The sequence below is a fragment of the Phacochoerus africanus genome, chromosome 2 (assembly GCF_016906955.1).
Source record: "Phacochoerus africanus isolate WHEZ1 chromosome 2, ROS_Pafr_v1, whole genome shotgun sequence".
Classification (NCBI taxonomy): domain Eukaryota; kingdom Metazoa; phylum Chordata; class Mammalia; order Artiodactyla; family Suidae; genus Phacochoerus; species Phacochoerus africanus.
In genome coordinates, this window is record NC_062545.1 from 109,892,234 (window position 1) to 109,915,095 (window position 22,862).

General features: G+C 40.6%; 1 protein-coding gene across 6 annotated transcripts in view; it reads left to right on the forward strand.

Moving 5' to 3' along the window:
• CSNK1G1 (casein kinase 1 gamma 1) overlaps window positions 1-22,862 on the forward strand; it is a 197,612-nt gene that overhangs the window by 146,555 nt on the left and 28,195 nt on the right. For all 6 annotated transcript variants that reach the window (XR_007132945.1, XM_047765870.1, XM_047765890.1 and 3 more), the window contains 6 exons: window positions 2,925-3,076; window positions 5,127-5,361; window positions 10,247-10,332; window positions 12,155-12,239; window positions 12,771-12,919; window positions 13,554-13,658. Coding sequence is in view for 5 of the 6 variants with exons in the window: in XM_047765870.1 (XP_047621826.1) it covers window positions 2,925-3,076; window positions 5,127-5,361; window positions 10,247-10,332; window positions 12,155-12,239; window positions 12,771-12,919; window positions 13,554-13,658 (812 nt within the window). In the remaining variant the exon portion in view is untranslated. The remainder of the gene's footprint in view (window positions 1-2,924; window positions 3,077-5,126; window positions 5,362-10,246; window positions 10,333-12,154; window positions 12,240-12,770; window positions 12,920-13,553; window positions 13,659-22,862) is intronic.

Genomic DNA, 22,862 nt, shown 5'->3' on the forward strand with positions numbered 1-22,862 from the left:
GATATTGGAGTTCCCGTCGTGGCGCAGTGGTTAACGAATCCGACTAGGAACCATGAGGTTGCGGGTTCGGTCCCTGCCCTTGCTCAGTGGGTTAACGTTCTGGCGTTGCCGTGAGCTGTGGTGTAGGTTGCAGACGCGGCTCGGATCCCGCGTTGCTGTGGCTCTGGCATAGGCTGGCGGCCACAGCTCCGATTAGACCCCTCGCCTGGGAACCTCCATATGCCGCAGGAGCGGCCCAAGAAATGGCAAAAAGACAAAAAAAAAAAAAAGAAAGAAATTAGAGGTATCATCCAGAAAGCTTCTGTGACTTCTTCGTAAACATGGAAAATTCTGACAAGAGACTCCTAGATTTGGTACTGAAGATTGTCAAGAACAGGATGATCATCTGTCTCATTTTTAGACTGATCCTTAAGTATTGGCAGCAAGTCTAGAAAATTATGCCAATGCTATATTTACATGTAGACCTGACTTGTAGCTTGTACGTCAGAAAGAAGATATTGTGCCTAGATTGGCAATCTAATAACCAACTTAAGGAAAAGTATGTATTAGTTAGGATTAGATTGGCTGTTAAAAAAATCCAAGTAACAGTAGTTCAGTCAAGGTAGAGACTTACTTTTCTTTTGGATTAAAAAACGTCTAGAGGAAAAAGAAAACAGAAACGTCCAGAGGGAAGAGAAGTCTAACATTGGTGTGATTGCTTCACAGCTGTCAGGGACAGGTTCTTCTAATTTTGTTCCATCCATCTTGGCACCATCTTCATTCTTCAAGGTATCTGGTGGTTCTCAATGATTTCTGGAGCTTCAGCCATCTCAAAGGGCATAACTTCAACTTGAGTCAACTCTCTTAAAAGAACTTTTCTAAAACCAACCTATCCAACAATTTCTGCTTCCATCTCACTAGGCATTCTTGTTATCAAGGGACACAAGAAAGTTGTAACTGGGCTAGTTGCTATTCGCAATAATTAGGAACTCTGTTATTAAGAAAGGAGGGAATGGATATTGGGCAGGCAACCAACAGATCTGCCACAACCTGTTTTGAAGACTATAATATTTATATTAGGAAAAATCAAAATTTAGTAACATCAGAAACTATTGTATAGGATGTAAATTTCACAGATCTCCAAACCACAATCTACTATGTGTCTGATTAATAAAAGCAATAAATCTCTCTGATAGTGTTCTGCTTTGGATTTCTCAGCAGGACTTGTTGGGAACAGCTGTTAGGTTTTATATAGTTTAAATGAACTGGAGAATGAGTTCTTCAAAACAACAGTGGAAGAAAGATACTTCAAATTAAATTGTTTCCTTTTGGAGATAAGGAGAATGGAAACAACCTCAAGGACAATTCATTGGCTATTTATGGAGCTAGCAGGAGCAGAGTATACTCTATTAGATGGTATGATCTTGGTGTGAACCTATTAAAAACACTAAAAACCAAGCCATTTACTATTTAGATGGAATGAGATAGACTGATACAGCACACGAAATAGATTAACACATATCATAGCAACGACTCATACTGATTCCACATAGACAAGACTTGTCCTGGAGAGAAGGATGAGTTAAAGTTTTAAGTATTAGGTATTGTCTTAGTCCATTTGGGCTTCTGTAACAAAATACTACAGACCAAGTGGCTTATAAACACAGACATTTATTTCCACAGTTCTGGAGGCTGGAAGTCACAGGTCAGGTTAGCAGCATAGTCAGGTTCTGGTGGAGGCCCTCTTCTGAGCTGCAGCCTGTGGATTCCTGCTGTGTCCTCATGTGGCTGAAGTGGCCGGGAGCTCTGTGGGGTCTCTTTTTTTAAGGGCACTTATCCCATTGATGAAGGCCCTGCACTCATGATCTTATCACCCCCAGAGGCGCCCATAAAATCATCACATTAGGCATTAGGTTTTCAACATACAAATGTTGGGGTTACACAGACATTCAGATCACAGTAGATATAATTGCCTCTGCTGTATTCTACCTTTACTAATAAAGAGAGTATGGGGAGATGAAGAGAGAACTTATAGGCAGGAGCAAGTAGGAATCTGCAGCATGTACAACTGTAGACTATGGTGGACATGAGTGTATTAAGATGAAAGTGTTTCTACTCCAGGAGACCAGATATTTTTTAAAAGTTCTGTAGTCTCATTCATATCCACTGTTCACATTGTTGCCATTTAATATATATTTACTGAGTGCCTCATATTTACAATACACTTTAAGGGGAAATTCATTCACAAGTTGCCACTTAGGTGAGAAAGTCTAGATTTTAGTTTCTTTATAACTATGAATTTCACATCTGGGGAAAACCCAGCCTTGTGTTTTTATTCCTTTGCCTTTCGTAATTACTTATCAGTAACCAAACCCAGCCTGTTGACTTTGTTCCAATTGATAGAAAACAGGAAACTACAGAGACTCCCTATGAGAAGAAGACCAGGCTGCATCCTCTGTGACCTCACCCCCCCAGTGTGAGTTCTCCTCAGGGCAACAGTTGCAAACACCTCCACCTCCATGTGGCCTTGGCAGTAAGCATAGAGAGTGCAAATGCAACAACTCTCTTAGCCTGGCCTTTGAGCTCACTCGCCATCTTTTAAACCTTTTGCACTTTTGGGCATCCTTGGGGGAGAATAGTTTCACTCTCATCCAGCAGTGGATCAGGGACCATTCTCTGTCTTAGGTAGCAGTGGAAATGCCTTTGGCAGTCTGGTTTTAAATAACTGCTTATTTGAACATATTGTACAATGACAGCCTTTCCCATACATTATTAGTTCCCTTTGAAGCTATTGTGTTCAATTTAAGTTCTCCAGTAAGGACTGTGAAAGAAAATGAAGATCTCACCTATTCTTTTTCCTTTCTATCTACTTAATACTGATGCAGTGATCTCATATTTTGGCTTTTGTGTCCCTCACTCTGCATCCTGTTTCCCTCTGCTTTCAGGTGACGGTCTCCCACAAGTGTACTACTTTGGACCATGTGGGAAATATAATGCCATGGTGCTGGAACTTCTTGGCCCTAGCTTGGAGGACTTGTTTGACCTCTGTGACCGAACTTTTACTTTGAAGACCGTATTAATGATAGCCATCCAGTTGGTAAGTTGGCATTGCTATTCTGCAGAAGGATAGGCGGGATGGGGCCCGCTGCCACATCTTGCGTCCCTGTTGATGATTTACCAGCTGTAGTAACACTCAGTGAATGCACCCTCCTGGCTTGATGGCATTCTAGGAAGCTAGCTGGGGCAAAAAGAGTTATAACCCAGAGAAGTCACACAGCATTTGTCAGTTGTCCTATTTTAAGAATTTGTACCTTGTGGAGTCCCCATCAAGATGCAGCAGAAACAAATCCGACTAGGAACCATGAGGTTTCGGGTTTGATCCCTGGCCTCGCTCAGTGGGTTAAGGATCCAGCATTGCCATGAGCTGTGGTGTAGGTCGCAGACACGGCTCAGATCTGGCATTGCTGTGCCTGTGGCATAGGCCAGCAGCTGTGCTCTGATTGGACCCCTAGCCAGGGAACCTCCATATGCCTCAGGTGCAGCCCTAAAAGGACCAAAAAAGAGAATTTGTACCTTGGAACAATACTTGGCCCTTAACTAAAGTGGAAGTGTATATAGGGAGAAAGAGGATGATCAGGTGAAATTGTACAGATGCAAGTCATTTCTTCATTGTTTTATTTATAGGTTTTAAACACATGGCTATAAAATGTTGTCATGTCCTCCCTCTCCCCTTACCACTGCATCCAAGAAAAAGATTGGAGATGTAGGGAGCTCCTGGTGGTCTAGTCATTAAGATTCGGTGCTTTCACTTCTGCAGCCGGGATTTAGTCCCTCTTCTGGGAACTGAGACCCCACATCAAGCTGTTACACACTGTGCACATCCCCAAAAAAAAGATTGGAGATGAAACTCACTGCTCTAAAATCAGATTCTGGAGTTGTGTGACCACAAATCTGCCTTAGTTCTCTAGCTTCTAATTCTCACAGAGACTGGCATAGCTGAAGAGACAACTCTCTCAGCTCATACCAGATTACACACCAGTGTCAGTTTAAGGAACACTTAAGACACTTCCTTTGAAAAATTCATCAGCCTTTCAACAGAAGGCTATAGATGCTTCTTTACTGGTCTGAAATGGTGATGGTCTCACCCACTTTACAGTAAAAACTTGGCAATGTTAGAAAATAGATCTTGACTTTTGAGTCAGAAATTCACATGTCCAGGGTTCCCTTTTTCTATACCAAGTAGAAAAGTTTCGAAGATAGAAATGAGCTTATTGAAATTGGAATAATTTTATGATTATTATTTTGGGCTATGTTCACTTTCTCATAAAAACCATTTTCCGGAGTTCCCATCGTGGCCCAGTGGTTAACGAATCCGACTAGGAACCATGAGGTTGTGGGTTCGATCCCTGGCCTTGCTCAGTGGGTTGACGATCCGGCGTTGCCGTGAGCTGTGGTGTAGGTTGCAGACACGGCTCGGATCCCGCGTTGCTGTGGCTCTGGTGTAGGCTGGCAGCTACGGCTCCGGTTCGACCCCTAGCCTGGGAACCTCCACATGCTGCGGGAGCGGCCCAAGAAATGGCAAAAAGACCAAAAAAAAAAAAAAAAAAACATTTTCCTACCTGTGCTGTTAATTAGCTTGGTGATATCAGTCCAGTATTAACTTCTCTGGGCCTCACTTTTCCTTATTCCTGCAGCAGAGAGAGCTGGGTTAGGGAGCCTATTTGAGTACAGGAAGGTATGGGCAGGAGGTGAATGTGGTGGTGACACCTTTCTTCAAAAGCCACCAACATATTCTGATATCCTGTCCTCTGAAATGCTTACTTTCTGAAGTGACATGAAGACATCTAATTCTGTTCATCATTTGCAAATTGTTACATTCTGAGGTGAAACTGTATATTAATCATTGTAGCTGAACTTACTGTCCTTTTTTTTAAATCCTCTTATTTTGATACTTGGCATATATGTGTTTGTATCAGAAAATATGTTCTGGCTTCTAAGAACAAAGTGACTCTGAGTGGTGAAAGAAATGAGTTTTATTTTACTTTCTGTAATTAAAACTTTCGGCTGATAAAAGAAAACATTTTGATGTATTATTTTTTACAATAAAGTTCTTTAGAGTATTTCCATCATTGTTTTCTCTCTTTTAGCTTTCCCGAATGGAATATGTGCACTCAAAGAATCTCATTTACCGAGATGTCAAGCCAGAGAATTTCCTGATTGGCCGACAAGGCAATAAAAAAGAGCATGTTATACACATTATAGACTTTGGACTGGCCAAGGAATATATTGACCCTGAAACCAAAAAACATATACCTTATAGGGAGCACAAAAGTTTAACTGGAACTGCAAGATATATGTCTATCAACACGCATCTTGGCAAAGGTGTGTTTATTTTCAGCTCCATAAAATGGGCAGGTCATTAAAACAACTTTTTATTCCAGTAACACTTTTGTACCCATTATGCATTACAACTTGTGATTCTTATTGCTTCACAGGGTAAGTGATTTTTATACTTGAGAAATTAAGATGGTAAGTTAGTGACTTTCCTAAGTATACTGTTAACAACTTGAGGATTTTTTATTCTTTGTTTCCAAATACTTAGTTTCTCAGCAGTGTGGGTACTTGAATTATTGAATCAAGGTGGCATCATTTTAGTAAGTTTAGTGATGAGTTTGATCTTTACATACAAATAACCCTCTCTATAACAATTCTGAAAGGGACATCAGGCTGATAGCTGCTTTGGGGAAGAGTGATTCACTAAAACACGGAGTAGGCTTCTGTTCTCTGTGCATAATTTCACGACTCATTTTTCAAGGAAAAGCCTGTGTCTTACTCAGTGAAAACATATTTGCTTTTTTGAGTCTTGAATTTTATTTAGGGTAGACAATTTGCACAGATATTGCTAAAAGCTCTAGTCAAGGTAGAAGGCCTTACTTGTTGGAGGAACAAGTCCAGGGGAGAGAAGGCTAACAAACAGTGGGAAGGCCCAGTAGGGAATTACCTGGGTCCTCGCCAGCTTCTCCAGGAAAGCTTCCCTTTTTATCTATTTGTGTGTTGGGCTTTCCTGGAAGATTCTGTTTGAAGAAAGGTTCCAAGGTGATTAAAAAGATGTATTTGAAAATCACCACCCTAGAGAATAGACATATAAACAGAATATTGGGCTCCTAGACATAAATAATTATGTAGGGTGTTTAAATAGTACTGAACTGTTGTACACTAATAAATATTTTAAAGACTAATGTAACTTGCTGCAGAGCTGGTTCATTGAGTAGACTGTGCAGGTATTCAGATGAGGATTCCACTATTTGCAAAGAGCAAAAATGACATTACAAAGTAGTATGATACGACCTGAGTTGAAATGAATACTGTCAGGATTTCTTTGGTAAACACATGGATATTCTCACTTATCTAAAGGTAATATTTTGAGATAAGACTGAAAGGTCCTCTGCCACTTATTGGTGTCACTTTGGACAAGTTACTCAATCTCCCTGAAACTTACCTGTAAAAAGAGAGTGCTATTTCACGAGGCTATTCTGAGGGTTGAGCGAGTAGTGGTATATGTAACACAGGTCTTTTGCACAGCTCTCAGTCCCTTCTTCCTTCCATTTCATAGAGACAGACTGTGTGGTAAATAGTAGTCATGATTGTTTGGCTTACCTGACAGACTCTGCAAGGTGTTGTTCTAATGCCAGCTTCCTGGGCTCAGCATTTGTATTATGATTTTATTATTTTTGTTAAGAAAGGCAAGAACAGAAAAGGGATGGGTATCTGTGTTGTATGTATAAGGTACAGTGTATAGTTAAGTAAAAGGGATGTAAGTTCTGGTTCTTTCACTTAAAGCCAGGTGGTCCAATAACCTTCTTCCCTCAGCATCAGTTGTCACATCTGCCCTGAAATAGGGTTCTATGAGATAATGCTGATAAACTGTCTAGCATAGTACCTGATAATAGTGAAGGCTCTGTAGTGGTAGTTATCATTTATTCAACAAAATATGACTTAAGCATTTATTGTCATCACACTGGATTCTTTTATCTCTTGGTGTAGCCATTTCTACTGGAATTTTGGAGTTTATCTCCAAACGCGGACTTCCTGAGTTCCAGGTCAGATCCAACTTGTCACCATATTTGTCTATAATGTCCATATTACCGAAAATACATATAGGTGGTTGTCTCATCCCTGTGAACTCTGGCCACAGTTTCAAACCAGAGAGGTTTCTATAGGAACCCTAATTCTGTTGGTTTTCCACTGTGAAGCATCCTTTATGTTTTAATGAAGAAAAGGGGGAGTTCCCCTGGTGGCTCAGCGGAAACCAATCTGATAGCATCCATGAGGACACAGGTTTGATACCTGTACTTGCTCAGTGGGTTAAGGATCCGGCATTGCTGTGGCAGTGGCGTAGGCAAGTGGCTACGGTTCCCATTTGACGCCTACCCTGGAAACCTCAATAGGCCACAGGTGCAGCCCTAAAAAAAAAAAAGAAGAAGAAGAAGAAGAAAAGGGGAAGTATATCTTCAAATGACTTGGAGAGAATTACCCATTAATTGTATGAGAGAAGAAAACAAAGAGAAGAAGCCTACTAAACCTGACATTTGCTACGGTAGATTAGCAACCTTCCCACTGATGAAGCCTGCCCATTTTGTGTCCCTTAATGTTTTAAGTTAGGGTGAGGACATTGGGTCACCTGGCCCCTTTCCTTCAACAAAATATATTTGACCTAAAATTAGAGATGTGATGCAAGTAAACCAAGCCTGTCTTCCTCCTGATTGGTTGAAAGCCTTTATGGTGTGAAGACCAGGAATTTTGTGTCCTGGTCTCACTGGTGTTGAAACCTTTCTTCTTTGAAAATGAAAATATCCTGCATGAAAGAAACAAGGGCATGTGGAAATACTGAATTGAAAGAATGTGGTGTGTTCAGAGAAATATGGGAATAAAGCATCGCTCTGGTTTTCACTCTTCTTTTTTTTTCTTTTTTCTTTTTTCTTCTTTTGGAAAGATCTTGATGGTTTAAATTATTATAGATTTTAGAATTTCAGAGCTGGAAAATGACTTTTAAGATTATCTAAATCAATCACTTTATTTTCATTTGAGGAAATTTAGACCCAAAAGGTGACTTGGCAATGCTTAATTTTGCATAGATTAATAAATTAATGGAAGGGACAGCCAAGACCTAGATGACCTGACTCAGGAACCATTATTTTTCCTGTTATCCCATATTCCACAGCTATTTTTCGTGGTTTTCAGTATTTGAAAAATTACTTTATTACCTTATTCCAGTGAGTTTAATTGTGTTTATTACTCTTTTTTTTAATTTTTAAAATTCTCATTTTGTAAGGGGCTTTGCTATAGAGAGGAAATGTTGGGCTTTTTTGTACAGATCTGACAGTTAATGAAAATGTGGAGAGTTTCGCCCTCTAGTGGTCAACTATGTAAAGTACAAACACGTGTCCAGTGAATTTTTTTTATTTACCTAGGGGCCTCCTTACAGGAAGTGGATATAAAAGTGGAGAGGTGATGAGTAGGTGTGATATAGTATGAGAACCTGCAATGTGTGGTTTCTCTGTCTGCCCTGCTCTGTGGGAGGCCTCAACTCACTCTGCCTGTTCTTTTTTCATTTGTGTACCTTTAGGTTCTGTTAAAAAAATATAATTTTGTCTGCAAGTTTTTATTTGTTTTCAGTTATATATGAAATTTATTGTAAACTTCAGGCAAACCTTGTGATCACAAACTTCTGATGGTCTTGCTATTTTATTTCATTCTTTTAAAATATTATTTCACCTTATATGTATCAAGTCAACTTTGTTACAATTTATCTCATCGGTGTGTTGCCCCTTCCCATTTGTGATCTCATTTCCAAAAACCTCCTTCGAAATGCAATTTAGAAAGTTTCCTTTTATTTCTCCATCTGCCCCATAGAATACAACTCACTTTTTTTTTTTTTCATGCAGATTTCATGTAATAGGAGGCAGCAGTTAAATGTGTTGGGTTTTTTTGCCAGGGGGCGGGGGGTGGGGTGGTCTTAGGGCTGCACCTGAGGCATGTGGAAGTTCCCAGGCTAGGGGTCGAATCGGAGCTACAGCTGCCGGCCTACACCACAGCCACAGCAATGCGAGATCCGAGCTGTGTGTGCGAGTTATACCATAGCTCACGGCAACGTCAGATCCTAAACCCACTGAACAAGGCCAAGGATAGCACTGCATCCCCTGGATGCAAGTTGAGTTTGTAACTGCTGAACCGTAATGGGAATTCCAAACGTGTTGTGGTTTTATATTTTGAGTTACCTAAATGGCTTTCCCTGCCTTCCTGACTTTGAGGTTTTACTTTCTGCACAAAGAATTCAAAATCAAGTTTAAGGTAGTCCCTTATTCTTGCATCTGTAATTTCTTTTGATAAAGCCCAGAATTTGATTCTGAAAAATAAACACATAGAATGTCTGAGATGAACCATAACTGACAAATTAAAAATGAAGGAATATGGATTTTCCTGGTGGTCTAGCAGTTAAGGATCCAGTATTGTCACTGCTATGGCACAGGTTTGATCCCTGCCTGGGAACTTCTGCATGCTCCAGGCATGGCCAAAAAAAGAAAAAGAAAAGAAAGAAAAATCCAGTAACTTGTTTTACATAATAAGCTCCCAGAATGCAGGGATGCTGTTTTATGTGCCCATAGAGAGCACCTTAGCAATAAATTCTAGAGTTTTCCTAAGGTGGCTGTGGGACATGGTACAAATGTAAAGGAGCTGAGGATTATGCATTGACACTCACGTACATTAAACTAAATATTAAATGTTAATTTTTATAATGAGTAAAAATAGTAGGCATGTATGCCAGGCATTCTGCAGCTTGTGTCTTTGCAGGCTGAGCCAGAAGTAGCCTCAGCTACTTAATCTGTTGCCTTCTTTTCGTGATGGTAACCAAAGAGTAATTGTAGCCCATGCACTAGAAATAACATTTCATTTAAATTATCTTACTTTCAGGAAGGTGACAGCATTGAGTGAGGGGTAGTTACTCACTATTCAGTGATTTGGACTTGGTTTTAGTTTAGGATTTGCTCTTTTCACTTGATATTTACTTGCCAGTAACAGATCGAGGCAAAGGGAACATTGCTTTTTTTGGTTTTGATTGAAAATGCTATCCCCAGTTTAGATATACAGAGAATTAGGAAGCAGGGCCTTTACACAGCAGACGGGTTTCTGAAGGGATTACTTGGTTCTGAACCCCTTTCTGCTTTAATAACTGCAAACATAATGTGTGATCTGTCTTGCCTTTTAGAGCAAAGCCGGCGAGATGATTTGGAAGCCCTAGGCCATATGTTCATGTATTTCCTTCGAGGCAGCCTACCCTGGCAAGGACTCAAGGTATCCTTGGAAGTGCTTATGGAGAGCTTTGTATAAATACTCAGTTGGTAATGAGGGGGCTGCTGACTTGATGTCTGTAAGAAGCACAGAGGGGAAGATTGGCCACAGGGATGAGAAGCAGCAGCTAGTTCCATTAGTCTATAATGTAAATGCTTGACTGCGCTTTGGAAGCTCTTATTTGCCCACGTGTGTCTTCATCCCTTTCTGAATCCTTCTTTCTTATTTTGGGGTTTTCTGTAATCTCTTCCCTCATTCCCTCCCAGCCTTGGCAGTGCTGCTTTTCTCTCTGTGTCACTGTTCCTCCTCCACTACCCTTATGTAGCAGGAAGAGTGTTCCCAGTATGTTGGGGAATTTCTGGAACAAATTGATGGCAGCAGCTGCTACACATTTTACCGGCAATGCCAGCAGGGCTTGGCATGCCCCTAAGGGGAACTGGGAAATAGCTGTTAGTCCTATATAGGCTAAAGACCCACCTCAACTAAAATGAAAATCCAGGTTTAACATTACTATTCAAGTGTTTTATTGAGTAAATGCCCAAGCTCATGATAGCTGTTCCTTTGGAAATGTGTAGCTTAAATAAATGTCCTTAAGTAGGTGTCAGTCCATTGCATTTGTGTCAAAGTTAGCATTAATTATAGTTATAACCATTGTAATGATTACTCTGCCTCTGGCTCTTAGTCTAGGCAATAGTGAGCAAGTCCCATTAGATAGTTAACTGCAAGACATTTTTGAGTTGTAATTTATTTCAACATGTGAGCCTAGAAAGAAAATCAGTAGCCTTGGATACCACCACACCCTCTCCCTCCCTCCTTAAGGACAGAATGATTCATTTTGCTGTGCTTTCTTGGACATTGTCCTGAAAAGTAAGGCTTTTATCCCTTCCCTTTGGGAAGATTTTATTTCTTTCCCTTTAAATTTCCCTCCTAACATCTCCATGGTCTTCTCCTAGTTACACATACCTTGTCATTGATATTGACAGCTGTCAAGTAGAGTTTCACATTCTATTTGCCCATCACACAGCCAAATAGGGCATTCATGTGTTATTAATTTCTTGAAACGTTCACATGATCCGTGAATCATTTTAACAGTAGTTGTAGATCTAAAACTTCTTCAGCATACTTAAGAGCATAATTACTTAAAAAAGCTGGGTGCAGAAGGCCAGGTAGAGCCTTGCTGAGAATCCATTGAGACCACATTGTTGGGCCAAGCTCTAGGAGCCCTCTCTCTACAGTCTTGAGCAAACCAAACTTGGCTGCTTTGAGCTACTGACATATAGCAACTCTGTCTGTTAGTCACACCTGTGTCATAACTAACATTTTTCCCTCTGGAAGCACATTGTGGAAAGGCAGTTTTTCTACATTGTATTCTTTTTTTCTGTTCAACTTCACAGTTGTTGTGCTATGGAGCCATCTATCTATTTGCCCCTACTTGGATTAGCAGTATTTTTAATCTTACCAAGAGCTGGTCTAAGAAGAAGAAGGCTGAATCACTTTTGAACCCTTGTAGCTACAGGACATTACTAGGCTGTTATAATTTTGTTTTCTTACCCTGGCTACTTGTCTCATTACATTTTTGTTGTCTTCCTGGGACTACTAAATGTATTTGCAAGTAAAACTTTTTAGAACAGAGCAGATGTTTTGTACAAAACTAAATATATCATCTCTACTACATTTCTTATTTGTTAGTATTAGAAAAAGAATGAGACTGTCAAACAAACCCTGCCAGTTTGAGTGAAACAATCATTGTGTCCCCAGACATGTTGGGCCTCCCATTCTTATTAGCACTTCTTTGAAAATAGCTTTCTTTCTCTATTCTCTACAGGCTGATACGTTGAAAGAGAGATATCAAAAAATTGGTGACACCAAAAGGAATACTCCTATTGAAGCTCTCTGTGAAAACTTTCCAGGTAGGATGCTGAAAGGACACTTCAGCCAGTGTGACTGAAGCTTTGAAGGAGGTGGAGACTATGTCTCAGTATCTCTAGATAAGGGTGCCCTCCAGAAGATTTATATTTCCTTTTATTATTACTTAAGATAGGTTTTAGGAGTTCCTGTCGTGGCGCAGCAGAAACGAATCCAACTAGGAACCTTGAGGTTGCAGGTTCAGTCTCTGGCCTTGCTCAGTGGGTTAAGAATCCGGCATTGCCGTGAGCTGTGGTGTAGGTCACAGACGCGGCTCGGATCTGGCGTTGCTCTGGTTCTGGTGTAGGCCATTGGCAACAGCTCCAATTAGACCCCTAGCCTGGAAACCTCCATGTGCCATGGGTGCAGCCCTCAAAAGACAAAAGATAAGAAAAAGAAAAAGATAGGTTTTATCACTTTGCAAAACATCAGTGTCAAATATTCTATACAGATACACTTTGCTTGGCTTGGCCCAGAGCTTCTCCCCATGAGAAGCTTTCAGCTAATGAGTATGGCCTTTAACTCTTTCCTAACAGAGGAGATGGCAACCTACCTGCGATATGTCAGGCGGTTAGACTTCTTTGAAAAACCTGACTATGAGTATTTACGGACACTCTTCACAGACCTCTTTGAAAGGAAAGGCTACGCCTTTGACTACGCCTATGACTGGGTCGGGAGGCCTATTGTAAGTATCCTCTTTTTACCTCCTCACCTCAGACCAGTGCTGTGTCCCCTGTTTACTTGCCAGACTTTCTGCTTAAATGTATGGGGAAAAAATGCACTCCTTGGACTGTAGACTTGACATTTGCCAATCTTTTCAGGATGATGCCTTGAGTTGTTTTCACTAGAGTAATAAAGGAGTTACTCTTCCTTCCTGTGTTTTTAAGATATGACCAATATGCTCTAAGATACCAGAACTTAAGTTAGCTTTTAAGAAGTTTTATTTGAACAATCCAGGAGCTGGTCCTACATAAACCGTTAAGGTACTTCTGTAGGTGCAGAACCTAATACCATAGGAAACTTTTGCATTTACTCTTCTGGCCTGGGGTCCACAGGGCCTGGAGAGCATGCTAACAGTCATCACTGTAGAACATTTTTTTCTTTGCAAAGGTAAACTACTCTCCAATGAACTATTGAGGACCAAACTGTCTCCCTTTTGCAGATAAGCAAACTGAGAAGGCAAGAAAACTTGAAACTGCCCTCGGTGGCTGAAAATACTAATTACTACTATTCTGTGAAAATTAGTATGATGCTCTCATTTGTAAAGGCATTAAGTTGAACCTATTTTCCCCATTTGACGTTTTGTTACATTTTTCTAGCCTACTCCAGTAGGGTCAGTTCATGTTGACTCTGGTGCATCTGCAATAACTCGAGAAAGCCACACACACAGGGATCGGCCCTCACAACAGCCTATACGAAATCAGGTATGTGTTGGACCTACATTGTTTCAGAAATTCCCCTTCTTCATGGCTAATACGAAATCCCAGATTACTCAGATTCTCTGCCTAAATATATATACTGAAATTAAAAACAAAGGGCTTACCATCACTCACTGTTGTGATGTGGCATTCCAGTACCCCCCAGTCTTGTGTAATGGCACTGAGGTGTGGCCAAGTGTCTTGTATGAAGCATCCACTCCAGAGAAGCTGGGCCTATCAGAATCTGCTGGCCAAAAGGGGCAGTGTACCACAGGCCCACAGACATATTGGTGGGACAGGGCAGCCTGCTTTGGGTATTGTCTGTAGTCCAGTGTAGAGTTCTCACCAGTGTTAGTTTTTCCTTGCTGATCAAGAAGGGTGTGTAATTTGGACTTCCATTTGACCTGTGCATGAACTGGCATGAACCTCCACCCCATCTATGTCCCTGTATCCAGGTTAACTCTAGAGCTAGTCAAGTTCTGGACCGGTAGTGAAGACTCAGCTTTGTTTTAGGCCATTCCAGAGAAGGCCATGCCATCCATCTTTCAGTGCTCATGGTTTGGGAAACTAGTGGTTTGGATGAGCAGCTTCTCTCACCCTAAAGAGAGAAGAGGCAACCCTCCCCCCCCCCCCCCCGCAAAAAAATCAACAAATTCGACAACATCTTTTTAAAAGGGTAACTGATTGGGAAGTAAATATTAATGATAATCCTTATGTCATGTATATTGCTAAGAAAAAAATGAGTACCTCAGTAGTTAAAGCAGCAAATAATAATAAATAGATACATATACACATAATCATTATCAAATTAACTTGTTCCCCCTCATTCCTGATCTCACTGTTTTATATTCACAGACATTTTTACAATAAAATGCAAAAACACTTATCTCACAGGTGTACATGTGAAAGTACATGGATTAAAAATACCATATAGAGGAGTTCCTTTCGTGGCCCTGTGGGTTAAGAGCCCAACTAGTGTCCATGAGGATGTGGATCAATCCCTGGTCTCACTCAGTGGGTTAAGGATCCGGCATTGCCATGAGCTGCTGTGTAAGTTACAGTTGCAGCTCGAATCTGGTGTTGCTATGGCTGTGGTGCAGACTGGCAACTGCAGCTCCGATTCAACCCCTAGCACAGGAACTTTTCATATGCCACGAGTGCAGCCTTAAAACACAAACAAATAAACAAAAAAACTATATAGAATCCAGGTGCCCCCTCCAAAGCAAAAAAACAAGCAAAAAAAAAAAAAGTGTAAAAGTATATACACACACATACCTATACATATAAAGATAGACTCATCAGTAAGTGTATACTTTGGCAAAATGTGTGGCATGTTGGGTAAGAAAAACATTTGCGAAGGAAATCTATACATTAGAGAGTACATAAAAGAGAGTATACAGGCAAAAAAATGGGACTTAGCAAACTTGTGTCCACTAATCGAGTCCAGAGTTACATACTTTAATCAAAGCAGTTGACTAAGGATTTTCTTTTGACTGGCTTGACAGCAGAGTACTTAGACTTCTGCAATTGTTCTCCCATACCCCTCTTTTAAAAACTGTGGAGTGCACAGTTCAGCTGACACACTCATGCATTGCTCTTGACTTTGCAAGTTAGAAATTTTCTAGAGGAGTTCCTGTCATGGCGCAGTGGTTAATGAATCCGACTAGGAACCATGACATTTCAGGTTCAATCCCTAGTCTTGCTCAGTGGGTTGAGGATCCAGAGTTGCCGTGAGCTGTGGTGTAGGTTGCAGATGCAGCTCGGATCCTGCATTGCTGTGGCTCCGGCATAGGCTGGCAACTACATCTCCGATTAGACCTCTAGCCTGGGAACCTCCATATGCCAAGGGAGCGGCCCCAGAAAAGGCAAAAAGACAAATAAATAAATAAATTCTCTAGAAAATAATTTGATAAAGTTACTTTTCTCTGATAGAATACATTTACCTCTTGGAATCAGTCATAATAAAACAACCCAAGATACAAATTAAGTTCTGTGCATTAACCTGTCACAACGCCATTTATTTAAAAAAAAAAATTTTTTTTTTTTTTTTTTGCTATTTTAGGGCCACACATCAGGCATATGGAAGTTCCCAGGCTAGGGGTCGAATTGGAGCTACAGCTGCTGGCCTAAATCACAGCCACAGCAATGCAGGATCTGAGCCACGTCTGCAACCTACACCACAGCTCACAGCAATGCCGGATCCTTAACCCACTGATTGAGGCCAGGGATCGAACCTGCATCTTCATGGATCCTAGTTGGGTTCATTAAGCACTGAGCCACAAAAGGAACTCACACAATGCCATTTCTAGCAAAGTTTTAGAAATAATAAACCTACTCATATTCAAGAGAGGTTATAGATCTGCTTAAATACTTTATCAAATAAATTGGGTTATAGTAAAATGAATTGTAATGCTTTTATTTGGTGGAATATTATATAGCTGCTTAAAATAATATTTAGGAAAACCTAGCAACCTGAAAATGTTTATGGTTATATAGTGAAGAAATCATAATACCAAATTAAAAATACCTCATGATTCCCTTTAAGGGGAGGGAAAATGAGAAAATCAATGGGAGGAGATAATGCCAAAATAGTAACAGAAGTAGTATTGAAAGTTGTAGTGTTGTGGGTAATATTTTCCAGACTATTCAATAATGAAGTTATGTTACCTTATAAGGAAAACTACATTTAAGTAGTAAAGGCATGGAAAAGAAAAAAAATAATTTAAGTAGTCAGCAAAGTCATAACTGCTGGCTCAGGTTTTCAAAATATTTGAAAACTAAAATATGTGTTTCATTTCATTTCCCTTGTCTTTTCTGCTTCATTGAATTCATAATCAATGCTGCTGTTCTGAGTGAATTTTATAGGGAAAAAGGATGATCGAAAAGCCAGATTGGGGTGAAAAGGAAGTCATACCTAGTGTCTGAATAGAAGTACAGTGAAATTCAGTGTAATTTTACGTGAAAGGTCATTAAACCAGGATGTGTAATTAGGAAATCTCATCTGCAGGGCAGTGAACTTTTTGAAGAGTCGATTTGTCTTTTTTTGTTGTTGTTGTAGGGCTTTTAGTATCCCATTGCTGCTAAGGGATCAAAATTCCCCACATTAGTGCAAATTTTACACCTCCTTTCTAGCAGGATTCTGAATTCTTGCTGGGTAGAATTCTTTCTGCACAGTGCACTGCGGGTAAATGGATTTTTAGTTCAGCCTTTACACTGTATCTTAGTCTGCGGTCTCATTGCTTGTGTTCCACCATTAGGGTTGCTTCCTTTAAGGGTTTTTTGTTTGTTTGCTTGCTTTTTTTTTTTTTTTTTTTTAGAGCCATTCTTTTCAAGTTTTGAAGTCAGCAAAAGAAGAAAGAAAAATCTCTCCTTGAGAAAGATTGAAAGATATTTACTTTAGGGACAGCTCACCTTTTCAGCAATTTTGACTCAGTAAATCTAGCTAAGGACTTGCTATGTGAATGTATATCCTCACAATATCAAGATAAATAGGGAGTCCTTGTCCTAAAAGAACTGACAAGCAGATAAGCCAAGTAGCCAGATAACTTATAACACAAGGCAGAACAGATCAGCAGCCCAAGTTACAAATGATTTATCTTCAGGGATTTGGAAGGAGACTTTGCATCCAGTCTGAGCATGACAAAAAATTTCATAAAAGCTGCATTTTAAATGCTCTTGGGGAGTTCCCTTCATGGCTCAGTAGTTAAAGAATCTGACTAAGAACCATGACGTTGCGGGTTCGATCCCTGGCCTTGCTCAGTGGGTTGAGGATCCGGCGTTGCCGTGAGCTGTGGTGTAGGTTGCGGATGTGGCTTGGATCCTGCGTTCTGTGGCTCTGGTATAGGCTGGCGGCTACAGCTCCGATTAGACCCCTAGCCTGGGAACCTCCATATGCCTCGGGTGCGGCCCTAGAAAAGGCAAAAGGACCAAAAAAAAAAAAATTCTCTTGGAAGAACTGGATGAAAATGTCAGAGGCATTCCAAGCAAAAAGGATATAGGAGGAACAACAAATTACCTAGTTCCACTTTACTAAAATAGATGCTGTGAATAAAGAAGACATGGCTAGGAAAATAGGTTGGAGCCATTCAGTAAGGCTCCCAAAACGCTGGGCTGCTAGAAAGTTAGTACTTAATTTCAGTAGGGAATAGGTTTTTTTAACAGAGATGGTAAGATCGAAACTTTGCTTTAGGGAGTTCCCCTTGTGGCACAACAGGATTGGCAGCGTCTTGAGAGCACTGAGATGCAGGTTTCATCTCTGGCTTAGCACAGTGGATCTGGTGTTTCTGCAACTGCAGCTTAGGTTGAAACTGATCCCTGGCCTGAGAACTCCATATGCCGCAAGGCAGCCAAAACAGAAACAAACGTACAAAAAAACCCCCCTTGCTTTTGAAATCTTTTGACATAGAAGGTGGAAAAAGCCTGGCAGCCACCACAGTGACCAATAAGACAGTGAGTTCTCTTGAGAGGTAAAGAGGTCTAGGTGGGCTGTAGTGGTGAAAAAGGAAAAATGGTAGAGGGATATAATATATCAGAATTGGCAGCTCACAAGAATGGCAGGGTTGAGGGAGAAGAATGAGTCAAAGCTGTTGCTGTGCATTCCAGCTGAAGATGGCTGTCAAAACCCGTCATTTGGAGATGACATTGATAATAATGCCTGAAAAGCCTCCTTATTCTGGATAAATCTGCCCATCAACTGTGTGGTAGAGGAGTAAGCCTGGGATTAATCGTCCCATATTTAGAGCAGGAACAGAAGGAGGAGGAGCTCAGAACTTGGGTTTAGCTTATCTCAAGACTTTAGGACAGGGTTCATGCTGGAACACAGGTTCAGTCCCTGACCCAGTACAGTGGGTTAAGGATCCAGCAGTGCAGCTTCGGAATAGGTCACAACTGCAGCTTGAATCTGATCTCTAGCCTGGGAACTCAGTATGCCATAGGGTGGCCAAAAAAGGAAAAAAAAAAAAAGGAATAAAAAGAAAAAGGCTCTATGGGAGTTCCTGTTGTGGGTCAGCAGGTTAAGAACCCAACATAGTGTCCATGAGGATCCAAGGTCGATCCCTGGTCTTGCTTAGTGGGTTAAGGATCTGGCATTGCCTTCAGCTGCAGTATTGCTATCAGATGCGGCTCGAATTTGGTGTTGCCGTTGCTATGGCATAGGCCTGCCTGCAGTTGCAGCTCTCATTCGACTCCTAGCCCAGGAATTTCCATATGCCACAGGTATAGCCACACACACACACAAAAAAGACTTGGAGTTCCCGTCGTGGTGCAATGGTTAACGAATCCAACTAGGAATCATGACGTTTCGGGTTCGGTCCCTGGCCTCGCTTAGTGGGTTAAGGATCCGGCTTTGCCCTGAGCTGTGGTGTAGGTCGAAGATGCGGCTCGGATCTGGCATTGCTGTGGCTCTGGTGTAGGCTGGCAGCTACAGCTCCGATTAGACCCCTAGCCTGGGAATCTCCATATGCCTTGGGAGCAGCCCAAGAAATGGCAAAAAGACAAAAAAAAAAAAAAACACTTAAGCCAAACTCTGATTCAAAAACATAACATGTACTCCAATGTTCATAGCAGTACTATTCACAATAGCAAGACATAGAAGCAACCTAAGTGTCCATCAACAGAGGAATGGATAAAGAAGATGTGGCTTGTGGACACAATGGAATTCTATTCAGCCATAAAAAGAATGAGATTATACCATTGCAGCAACATGGATGGACCTAGAGATTATTATGCTCAGTGAAGTAAGTCAGACAGGGAAAGACACATATCATATGATACCACTTATATGTGGAATATAATAAAAATGATACAAAAGAACTTATTTAAAAAACAGAGATTTCAGAATGAATCTTATGGTTGCTATAGGCGAAACCATTGGAAGGAGGGGAGAATTGAGAGGGTGGGAATAGCTTATACAAACTACTGCGTAAAATAGATGATTAATGAGAACCTACTGTACAGCACAGGAAAATCTACTCAATGGTTTGTAATAACCTATATGGCAACAAATGTATATATTTATATCAATGACTGATTAACATTGCTGTACACCTGAAACTAACATTGCAAATCAGTTATACTCCAATAAAATAAAATTTTTAAAAAACAGACTTAGGCAGTAGGACATTTAAGCTTTTGGGGGCCTCAGCTTCTACAAGAGGAAGCCTTGTAAGGCAGGATCTTTATTATTTGGTCCCTGCTACATCCCTAACACCTGACAGAATGTCTGGAATACTTGGTACTTGATAAATAATTGTTTGAATGACGAAGGAATCTATCTGTCAGAGGAGGAGAGTAGATGAAATCAGATGTTTGTTTAAAGTACAGATTTTTATTTAATCTTTCATGGAAAATAAATTTTAAACTTTTTTTCCTTCTTGTTTTTTTCTCTTTCTATAAAGCCATTCTGCTTTGTTTGACAGCCATAGTAAGGCTAGATTGTCTGCTTAAGGGGAAGGATGTAAAAAAATACAGCAGGCTTTGCTGCAAAGCAAGTTCAGGAGATTGTATTAGTTCTTCTCCATCACGAAGTTTTCGGGAAAATTTTGCTTTGCTGATCTTGAATGTAGTTATATTGCATTGAGTGTTATTTGATCCCTAGATGCAGTAATAGATCCCACACATACTGCGTTTAGTTTCTATTTTATCTTATTTTTTTGTCCGTGCCTATGGCTTGTGGAAGTTCCCTGGCTAGGGATCAAACCTTTGCCACAGCAGCAACCTGAGCCAAGCAGTGACAGGCCAGCACTGGATCCTTAACCCATGGAGCCACCAGGGAACTCCCTTTTTCCAATAATTTTTTCTGCAAAGAACTGCATTTAAACTCACCTATATTGGATGTGTCTTTTGAAACTATTTTAATACCAGACACTTAAGAATAATTTCTTTGAACATTAATTTGCCCAGCTAGAGAACCGTAATTAAATTGTGACTTTGGGTAGAGCAACTATTCCTAACAGCTATATCCACTCAAAAAAATCCCAACAGGTTGGTCTTTTCTGTCATTTTACCCTTGTTTTTTGTCCTTTCCCAGTTCCAGAGATAATCAGTGTTGCCATGACTCAGGTTCCTCTTAAAGAACTCTGCATCACCATCCATCAGGAAGGCAACGAAAACTTAATAGATCTGCCTGTTTCTACCTGGCAGAGCTTCCCCTGCATTCTCTGGTCAAATTCAGTCAGGAAGTAAGTCCTGCCAGAGTCCAGATAGCTCATATTAAGGTGCAGTATATGTCACTGTCAGCGGTTTTATGCAGGCACACTAAATATAGAATGTTACACTGACTGGGATGTGCATGCAGCAAGACACTTCCTTTCAGAACTTTAAATCTAAGCTTGTGACAATCCTTATTCAGGTATATGCTACACAAATATGTACTACCCTGGTTCAGTTTATTTTATTTTATTTTTTATTTTATTTTATTGCTTTTTTTGGCTGCACCTGCAGCATGTGCAGGTTCCCAGGCTAGGGGTCGAACTGGAGCTGTAGCCACCAGCCTGCACTACAACTCCAGCAACGCAGGATCGGAGCTGTGTCTGCAACCTACACCACAGCTCACAGCAATGCCAGATCCTTAACCCACTGAATGAGGCCAGGGATTGAAACTACAACCTCATGGTTACTAGTCGGATTCGTTTACACTGAGCCACGATGGGAACTTCATTCGGTTTTAATAGTTTCCTTTTTTCTCCCATTGACTCCTTTTATCTGATGGGTTTTCTGTGGGCATTTGAAGAAGTTATACTTGGTCTGAAAGGTTAGGGAGAACAGATCTATTTTGAGGTTGGGAAGAGTTATAATGGCCACTAAGAATTATTCAATTCTACTAGACATGGTGTCCCACCTGTGATAATATTGAATCCTCATATATTACGTATTTGTTTCTATAGGAACAGCATATGTTTAAAGGAAAGAGTTTATCCTTTGTAATTTTCTACTAGATGAACTGTTCACTTACAGATTCTCCAGTTTGACTAGACACGAAAATATCATCAGAGATCAGTAAAGCTGATCCATCATCCTTCCAGAAGGACCATATTTAAACTAACTCAAGGGTTCCTTTTGTGGCACAGCAGAAACAAATCCGACTAGTATCCATGAGGATGTGGATTCAGTCCCTGTCCTCACTCACTGGGTTAAGGATCCAGCGTTGCCATGAGCTCTGGTGTAGGTTGCAGACGAGGCCCAGATCCCATGTTGCTGCGGCTGTGGTGTAGCCTGGTGGTTGTAACTCCAATTCGACCCCTAGCCTGGGAACCTCCATATGCCACAGGTGTGGCCCTAAAAAGCAAAAATAAATAAATAAGCTCAGTACTTTATAAACGCAAGAAATATGAACAACAAAATTTAAAAGGGTCAAATCATATCAAGTTCTAAAGAAGATATGCCCCATTAAGAGTGCTTCAGATTTGTTCTGTTCTGTTTGTGTATAGTTTCCAAGGGATTAGGTTTAAAGAGTATATAGCCTCAGAAAATATGTTATGGTTTAGCACTCTGGCACTTACTAAATGAAGCTTCTTTTAAGCATAGCTTTTCCAGAGGGGAGATTTGGCCAGATTGCTAAGTAGATGGTCAGAAATCTTCATAAAATGAATACCTTCATTGTTATTTTTTAAAGTCTCATAGCTTTTTAAAAAGATCTATGAATTCACCATTCCCTTCCTTTTACAGAGTACTGCTTTATTTTCAGCGAGATTCAGAGTTTGCTGATTTAGAGGTCAGATGAGTTTGCTCAGAGGTCATTTGCCTCTGCTGAACCTGTGTGTAATTTCCTAACTTGCTGCCTGCTATCTACAGGAGCTCAGGTGCAGGGATTGCTCTGCTATCCTCCTGCGTAGAGCTCATTGCAGAAGGGACTGTTCCTTCTCATTTCTGGAACCTTAATTCCAAGGGGATATTGAAACAAGCAAGTGCAAAAATGAAATTCAGTCCTTTTCCTAGTTTCTCCCGTCTGTCACCTGGTCTCTGCTGCTCACCTCTGCCCTTAACTCATTTTTCCATATTACACATTTTCTTCTGTTTTCATATTACATGTTTTGTTCTGTCTGTATGTGCTGTTTAGTATTTTGTATGTCAGCACATAGCCTGTGTTCTGAGGCACCTCCTCATGGGAAAGTGATTACTATCCTAGATAAATCATCATTCTGTAGGGGAGGTGTCTTATGCCATTTTGAGTAGGAACAGGCAGGATTTGAGTAGAGTTTCAAACCTCTAGGA